At 36.5% G+C, this 9,068-nt stretch overlaps 2 protein-coding genes across 3 annotated transcripts; one reads left to right on the forward strand and one right to left on the reverse strand.

Moving 5' to 3' along the window:
• Positions 1–388: 388 nt before the first annotated feature.
• On the forward strand, positions 389–3,186 carry LOC149002331 (putative inactive purple acid phosphatase 16). Its single transcript, XM_089137425.1, has 5 exons — positions 389–783; positions 909–1,133; positions 1,249–1,519; positions 2,322–2,490; positions 2,785–3,186. Exons 1-5 carry the CDS (start codon positions 501–503, stop codon positions 2,995–2,997), a joined length of 1,161 nt encoding a protein of 386 aa, XP_088993551.1. The 5' UTR covers positions 389–500; the 3' UTR covers positions 2,998–3,186.
• Positions 3,187–3,674: 488 nt separating this feature from the next.
• Positions 3,675–7,148, reverse strand: LOC149002332 (putative inactive purple acid phosphatase 16). 2 transcript variants are annotated; one of them, XM_089137424.1, is made up of 5 exons: positions 6,740–7,148; positions 6,438–6,659; positions 6,069–6,348; positions 4,020–4,155; positions 3,675–3,891 (listed from the first exon to the last, which is right to left on the reverse strand). In XM_089137424.1, the coding sequence occupies exons 1-5, from the start codon at positions 7,035–7,037 to the stop codon at positions 3,679–3,681; spliced, it is 1,149 nt and encodes a 382-aa protein (XP_088993550.1). In that variant the 5' UTR covers positions 7,038–7,148; the 3' UTR covers positions 3,675–3,678. The 2 variants fall into 2 exon arrangements, with proteins under 2 accessions (XP_088993550.1, XP_088993549.1); XM_089137423.1 differs by having other exon boundaries at positions 4,020–4,188.
• Positions 7,149–9,068: the final 1,920 nt, after the last annotated feature.

Here is a 9,068-nt window from a genome sequence, read left to right on the forward strand (position 1 = left end):
TATTTTTTAGGAACGAAAGAACGGGTTAGAGGCGTTTGATAAAATGGTTCGTTCTTCTGTTCTTTAAGAATGGATCAGTCAGAAAAGTGTTCTTTACTTTTTGCAGAACATAAAAAAGATGTTTTTACCAAAGAACAGAAACGGAAGTGATAAAATTGGTTCAAATTGAAGCCTTAGAACAAGTTTATCAAACACCAACTTATTTTTTAACCAAAAAAAAAAAAAAAAAAAACTAACATATTAGTGTTTTTAAAATATTTTCAGAACGGATTTATCAAACGCCCAATTTCAAGCAAATAACGGTCTTTTAGCACAGAAACATGAAAAAACGGTTTTGCATAAGAACTGGTTTCTCAGAACAGAATCGTTACCAAACCAGTAACAAACCAAAGGCATACTTATGTCTTCATTTTCGCAAAGAATTATCGTCAAATTGACCAATCCATCGAACTTGAAATTAAGATCAGAAGTTCAATCTTCAAGCCAATCTATGACCTATCATGAAACAATCCCCAAATCGTTTCACAATTCTGCTTTTCTTCATCCCTCTTTTCCTATTAGGGTTCGTCATCAAAAATGCCGTCGGCCATGAAACGCAACGAAAAACCAATTTCCTTCGCACATCTCCAAAGAAACCGCTCCAGTTCTCGTCCAATTCTTCATTCAAGATCGCTATATTCGCTGATCTTCACTATGGAGAGAACGCATGGACCGATTGGGGTCCTCGCCAAGACTTCAAGTCTGATAGAGTCATGTCAACCATACTAGACCAAGAAAAACCAGGTGAGGCGCTATAGTAGTACCTAATCCTCTCTAGTTACTCAATTTTTGGAACTGTGACTCTGTGAGGCATTTCTTTCCCATATGGTGGGCATCTATTCGAATCATGAATTGAAACTTTTGTGTAGATTTCGTAGTTTATCTTGGAGATTTGGTAACAGCTAACAATCTACCGATTCCAAATGCGAGCTTGTATTGGGATCGAGCAATCTCTCCAACCAGAGAAAGAGGGATTCCATGGGCATCAGTGTTCGGGAACCACGACGACATGCCATTTGAGTGGCCAATTGAATGGTTCTCTGCCTCTGGAATTCCCCAGTTTCGTTGCTCACATACGAATTCTACTTCCTCAGGTACCCAAACAGTTAGCCTTTCACCTTCAATTGACACAGCTTCTTGAAATCAGAAATGGGTTTCTGATTTTCTTCTTTTCCATGGCCGCAATTTTTTCATGCCTCACACGAGAAGAAACGTGTAGCTTCAGAGGAACGCTGCGAGTAGAATTGATGAAGAAGGAGATGGAACAAAACTGGTTGTCTCATTCTAAAAATGGGCCTCGTGAACTTTGGCCCGGGGTATCCAACTATGTTCTCCATGTCTCTTCTTTGGACGGTTCAAGGTCACCCGTGGCTTTCCTTTACTTTCTGGATTCTGGCGGTGGATCCTTTCCAGAAGTCATATCAAACACCCAAGCCAAATGGTTCCAGGATAAGTCAGAGGAGCTCAACCCTGACTTGAGGTATGGAATGTAAAACCATATATAACCATTCTCCATATATTATATATGACACCAATTGCGAGATTTGATAGACGTGGGTGCGTTTGGCTTGGGTGTTGCGTAATTAATGTGTAGAACCTGCAGCCTACGGTCGAGATTGAGATTTTGATCTCGGCCGTCCCTTTCATAAAAGGATGAAAACCCACTTGTGCGAAATGGACAGTTAAGATTTCTATCGACCATAGGCAGCACATGCTCAACATTGAAGCACGACCCGATGTGGGTAGGTAGAGCCATGGGTCTCTAAATCCCATTTGTAAATGATAATGATCAGAGTTCTACTCAAACTTGATTTTCACAGGCATGTTATTAGTTTGATTTTCACAGGCATGTTATTAGGATCCCACTCAACCTCGAACTCAAGAGGCACAGCCTTAACATTCATCTTAATCATGTAACCCTAATTTCAGCCCTTGTATTATTCAGTCTTAACTCTTGTAAGACAAATAGTGTTGGATGCTATGCTGGAATTATCCTGATCCCTTGATAGGTGGCCACTGCTGCAGAGGATACGGTCTAGCGTTAATTGAGAGTGCATAGTCATGGTTAGAGGAACACAGGCATGCATAGAAATGACTAGGGGTAGATGTTTACACGAGGTTAATTTAATTGAACTAGAATATCAAAACCAAAAAGCAACTCCCAAAAGGGCTTGGGCCTTGGGGAGCATATTAGATATACTATTATGGAGAGAAGAGGTGTTGGCCATCGCCAGCTAAAATTTTCCAATCATGAAAATCTCCTTTTTTTTTTTTTTTTGCAGCGTGCCTGAGATATTCTTTTGGCATATTCCAAGTAGAGCTTATAAAGAAGTTGCTCCCTTCTTTTGGATATTCAAGCCTTGTGTTGGTTCAATTAACAAGGAGAGTGTTACGCCTCAAGTAGCTGAGATGGGGATCATGGATTCTCTTGTAGCTAGACCATCTGTCAAGGTAAGCAGATATAACTAAAATGGAAAAAAACCCTAGTACCTAATGGGTTGTCTTTTATCAATGATCATCATGATTTTAGGTATTGGTATTGGATTGCTCATGTCAGCTGATTTGTATATGGGAGTGTTTTCCTGTCCTGTATTTGTTTTCACAGTAGTATCAATGATGAACAAAATTGATGGTCGATATTATGCGCTAAAACCCTGCTCATTTTCGAATGGATCAACCACATTGATGTTCATAAGAGATGATCATGTTCATGTATTTAATGGTATTTTATCTCTTCTTTGGCAGGCAGTGTTTGTTGGTCATGACCATGGATTGGATTGGTGCTGCCCCTATGCAGACCTTTGGCTTTGCTATGCTCGGCATACTGGTTATGGTGGCTACGGGAACTGGCCAAGGGGGGCACGGATTATTGAGATGACTGAACAACCTTTCTCTCTCAAGTCATGGATAAGAATGGAAGATGGTGGCAAGCATAGTGAAGTCGTCTTGAGTTCTTGATGGTTTTCTTGGATACTCAAAGAAATGGGAAGTAATAGCTACCAACAAAGAAGGGAAAGAAATCATTTCTGCTTGTGCACTCTCCATGCAACAGGTGACTTACCAACCATGCCAGTGCTTCTCAAATTTTAATAGATTTTGGGTCGACAAAACAGATGTGTGTACATAGAGTTGAATAACAACATAGCATCAATAAATAAAGTTGTCTTTATTACAAATTTTATCATCAAGCGATATCTACATCAAGAACTTTCTGAGTTTTTGCACACAGCTATGCATATTTGTGTTACTGAAAATCAAAAGTGAGAATGACTAGATGGGGAGAGATCACCCCTAACACTGCTACTCAGACATTTTTGATATGCTTGTTTACATCTATTCAAACCAATGTATCTGGTTCATGAAAACACTAGCTAGCGACCAATTATCACAAGGTATGCATGGATGCCCAGGATTACGTCTACTTAACAGGGACTCCATATCAGTTATTTATCTCCACTCCCAAGTTCCAACTGATTTTGAAGCTTTTAACATGCTTGTCTTGAGCTGAAACCCAAAAAATCAACACGAGATAACAAGGGCAACGTAAAAAAATCTTTTTTTCTTTCTTTCATTATTCTTGCTTTCTTTCCATTTCTGTAACATATTAAAGATGCTAGGGAAGGTAACAAAGGAAACACATTAAGAACTCAAGACAATCTCACTGTGCTGAACACCATCTTCCATCCTAATCCATGACTTGAGGGAGAAAGGTTGTTCAGTCATTTCAAGAATTCTTGATCCTCTCTTCCAGGTCCCATATCCACCGTAACCAGTATGGCGAGCAAAGCATAACCAAAGCTTGCTGTAGGGGCAGCACCAATCTAATCCATGGTTATGACCAACAAACACTGCCTGTCAAATGAAAGAGAGAAAATAAGAACATCAGATTGATGTAAGCATCTGATAATTGACTCTCACTCAAACAGAGACATTTTATTAGTTACTTAGAGCCTATGGCCTTCTGCTTAAACACTGCTTACCTTTACAGAAGTCCTGTTTGCAAGAAGATCCATCATTCCCATTTCAGATTCTTGAGGAGCAACTTTCCCTAAGTTGATGGAACCCACACAAGGCTTTTGTATTGTAGACTTTGGAGCAACCTGATTATAAGCCTCACTTGGTATGTGCCAAAAAATTATCTCAGGCACACTGTTTGATAAAAAAAAATAATAATAAAAAAAAACATGCGTTAACATCTGAACTGAACCGGCTATAAACCACCAAGTACTCAATTTTTGGTTTGATCTGGCTCAATTCATTTTACTAGTTAAAAATCCAGACCAACAGAAATCTACACCAAGAAAAATACTGAATACACATTTCCCTACTGGAATTGAACCAAGAAATGGTTCACGGTTTGGTCCACTTTGGCCCGATTCTGTGAACTCACACCTTAAATACATAGTTTGAAGGTTGAGTTTTTATTGAGTAGAGTGAAATTTTTGGAAAACCTGGTCAAGAATCGTGAAGAGTTGATAAGGGCATAATTAACGAGACTAGATATCTCCCTTCCCACATTCAGTGATATTAATCTCAAAATGCATTGGTATGTGATTCTTTGAGTTTATTTTTCACCTTTTGTTTTTTATATTTTTTTGTAATTTTACTAATTTATATTTATATTAAAAAAGAAGCTATTTTACTATTTTATTTAAAAGCAGGTTTGGGGAGAGTCAAATGTTTCTAATCTTACCCCTGTTTCTCAGGCTTGAGCTTGTGACTAAGGGTTACATAAGTGAGCACTTGATCAATATGCTAGGTATGACCTTTTCATTTATGTATAGTTGTTGTATAAAAAAATAGAATGATTCCTCTTTGACTGGGTTTGATATGGTTATCAATTTTTTTCCAAAAACAAGTTGAATTAAAAACCTGGTTTTCCCAGCTTCATGTGGAGGCTGAAAGACCAAGGAGATATTAGGTTTAAACTTCTCTCCCTACACACCTTTCCTCCCCCCCCCCCCCCCACAAAATGGATTCAGATCCTCTTCGGTGTACGTTGTCTTTCATCCGACCGTTGGATGGGTGACGCATGGATTGGTGAAATTACAATTGTTGAATGGAGAAGAATTACATCTTTGGAAAATTGATTGATTCCGTTTCAGCCATTTCTAAACATATTGATTCTATTTCAACCTTTCCATCCAACAGTTGAAAATTTACCTGTCCACGCATCACCCATTTGACGGTCGAATTGATAGGATAGGGGGCTACAGGAGAAGAGGATCCGAAATCCCTTCCCCATGGGCCCCCTAGTCTTGTAATCGGTAAAATGATGTCCACCCCCCTGGAATTTTCAGAAATGGACTATCTATTTTCCTTTGGATGAAGGACGCATGTTCATCAATCACATCCAATGGTTTAAATTAAATTAAAATAAAAAAATTTCTATCTTCTAAATATTACCTCAACCTTTGGATGTCAAAAATGGACCTAATAAAGTGCCTCCCCCTAGACATGTAAATAGATGGTTGAAATCCGCCTCCGAATTCACATTTGTATTTGTTTAAGGGTATTTGTATATAAAATTTTTCTTACCAAAAAATATCCGTCCTTTAAGCAATCGGATTCAGATTCAAATAATTGTTTATTAGATTAAATAATATCCAGTTAGACTAAAATATTTAACACTTTTATCTAAAAAATAGCTGATAATCGGATTCGAAAACCAGTAATCGGTAACCGGAAATTGGAAATCGAAAATAGAGAATTAAAAAAATGGCAATCACCAATCAATAATCGGAAAGTTTATCAGATCGAATTATTATCGGATATCCGATAAAGTTCTGGATTCGGATAGTGGGTTTGCTAATCAGATTCGGATTGGATATTAGCGTATAAGTTCTGGATTCGGATAGTGGGTTTGCTAATCAGATTCGGATTGGATATTAGCGTATCCGAGCCGAATCCAATCCGTTTGTAGGTCTACTCCCCGCGCCAAAAATAATAATAATAAAAATAATAATAGTAATAAGCAGTCAAACACGCAATGCAAAAATTGAACCAAAAAATGACTACTCTCAATTTACCTGGATTGAGGATTGAGAACCTGTGATAAATTCTTAAACCATTTTACTTGAGCATCTGAAATGATTTCTGTGTACGAGCCACCACCAGAATCCAGGAAGTAGAGAAACGCAACAGCTTTTTTTGGATCTTTAGATGAAGAGACCTGGAGGTAATAATTGGATACACCAGGCCAAAGATTTCTAGGCCCATTCTGAGAAAAACTTAACCCGTTGTACTGTTTCATTTCACTCATCATCAGTTCCACACGCGTTGTTCCTTTGAAACTGCAAGATTCTTCACCTGCGAACCATAAAAATTTATCCCATCAAACCCAAAAATTCCAGAAACCCATTTAGAATTTCATCAAATCCAAGCTTCTGGAAATGAACCTGAGCAATCTGATGGAGATGGGCAAACAACTTGAGGAATCCCAGAGGCCGAGAACCATTCAGTTGGCCACTCAAAAGCCATATCATCGTGGTTCCCATACAATGAAGCCCATGGAATTTTTCTTTTCCTGGTTGGAGAGATCGCCATATCCCAATACAAACTTGCATTTGCGACAGGTAAATTGTTGGCTGTCACTAAATCTCCAAGATAAACTACAAAATCTGAAACAGTTCCATTCCAAGATCAAGAAATGAACGTGATTGCTCAATGCCCACCAAGTATATGAAGAAATGCGTCTCACCTGGGACTTCAAGGTCGAGCACTGTGTTCATGACTTTATCGGAATTAATGTCTTGGCGAGGACCCCAATCAGTCCAAGCGTTCTCTCCGTAATGAAGGTCTGCAAATAAAGCAATCTTGAATGAAGAATTTGATGAGAACTGGAGAGGTTTTGGTGCCGGCGCTGCCAATTGGTTGCTGCTGTTGTGTTTGGTTTCACGGCCAATGACGATGGCAACGATGAATCCGAGAAGAACAGCAATGATGGCGAAACACAATACTGTGAATCCATATCGAGCATTTCGAGCTCTTCCCATCATAAATTCTTCTTTTTTTAAGTAGAATTGGTTAGGATATTTGAAGTCGCAGAGCTTTGATCTCCAATTCTGCTAATCTGGATGCGTGAGTGTTTAAGTTAAAGTAATTGTCAAATGGCAGTAATACCCTAACTGTATGGGAGGAGCACTTAAAAGAAAAGGTTAGTTTGGACATTGGGCAGAGATTTTGAGTAACCAAAAAGGAATAACACCAGGATATTCTTCTGTCTTGATTCTCTGAAAAGACACCAAACCAGTTTATGACAAGTGCACAATATGGCGACACCAACAGGTCAACTACCATATTGGGCCTATTCTTCTCCCCCCCCTCCCCCCCTTTTTTTTGTTGTTTAATATTCGGGCCTATTCTCAAACATTAAATCCTTAAAAGAAAAAAATGCCATTGTAAGTAAATTTAAAGGTAATAGTCATAAATGTAAGTTTGTGATAGAAAAAATTCTACGTATAAGCATAGTAATTTGTAAATTCAGGGATGTGTATATAAATTGCTTTTAACATAATTGAAACTTTTTTGTTTTTTTTGGTAGAAATGTAAAAGAAGATCAAGTATATCACCTAATACTGTTTGGGAATAAATTACACTATCAATGACCCCCCAAAGTCTCTTTAATAGTACACTTTGTTAGTGAATTTTGTTATGTAATAGATAATTTTCTAATTGTGGGTTAGTAAAGCGATTAAAAGCTCAACCTCCCATAGGGAAGTCTGGGGTCACACTAATATTTTCATTCCCATCCCCATATATAGAAAGTTCTTATTATATAAAAAAAAATAAAAAGAAGAAGAAGAAGATTATAATTTCATAATTCATAAATTGCCTTAAATCTCTCGTGATTTTATAGTGTTATCCTTAAAATGAAATTCTAAATTTTATCTTCTTTTTCGTTGGTGAGTTATTTCTTCTTCCTTCCTCAATTTGTGATTTTATATTATAATATGGATATATTCATCATTTTTTTTATCCAACTATTCTACAATTTTTTATTGAAAAATTTTATTTGATCAATTGTATTTAAAAAAGATTTACTTGATAAGGTTGTTTAAAAAAATAAAATTTAGGTTGATGAGTTTTAATTGTAAGAATATTTTTTACTACCTATTTTTAATGTTTTATTTTCCTTCAAGGTAAAAGTTTTGCCAACGCAAGATTGCTCAGTTGATAAGACCAGCACATTTTAGTAAAGAGGTAGTAGGTTCAACTCGTGTTGATGGCATATATCTCCATCCCTTTATATATAAAAAGCAACCTTGTACCAGAAAAATAAAAAAATAAATTTCGACACTAAGTATCCAAAATATCCTACTCATGTTTTTTTTAAAATATTTTTAATGAATTTACTCTTCCAAATTTAGTCCATAATCTACAGGATACTTTTGATAGTTACGGTCAAAATTTTTATTAAGTGGGAACAAAAAGCATTAAAATAGGTAGTATATATTTTCAAAATTAAAACGCATAAAGGTAAAACCTTTTTAAGACAACCTTATCAAGTAATTTTTTCTTTTAAATATGGTAGATCAAGGAATTCCCATTTTCAACTTGGTACTGAACCAGGGCTTAGTCTCTTGGCTTGGGGTGAGTATAAATACAGCTTAGGACAAGAAATCAAGTATCCTTATGAGCAGCGGCATCAATGGATAATAGAAACTACTTTTAAATTCACATTTGTATCTGTTTAGAGGTATTCAAATGCGTCCGATTACTAGTATGATGCAGATATGATAATAACCCTTTCCAACCGGTTATTATCTATTAGATAAAATTGTCCAATAAAATTATCCGATTAAGTTATTTATTAGGATTTCTTTTTATTGTTATTTTTATAAACTTTTCACTTGAGATATGTGAATATTTTTCTAGATTTTCTACTAAGATAAATGCAAAAGTTGCTAAATTCTTCAATTTCAAATATAATCCTTACAAATAAAATGATAAAGATTGATGTGAACAAGTAGTCGAAAACTTATATTCAATTTGTATTCATACTCATGTAGAAGATTCTATTTTTAAAA

The sequence above is a fragment of the Hakea prostrata genome, chromosome 10 (genome assembly GCF_041222555.1).
Source record: "Hakea prostrata isolate BN-2017 chromosome 10, UWA_Hpros_2, whole genome shotgun sequence".
NCBI lineage: Eukaryota > Viridiplantae > Streptophyta > Magnoliopsida > Proteales > Proteaceae > Hakea > Hakea prostrata.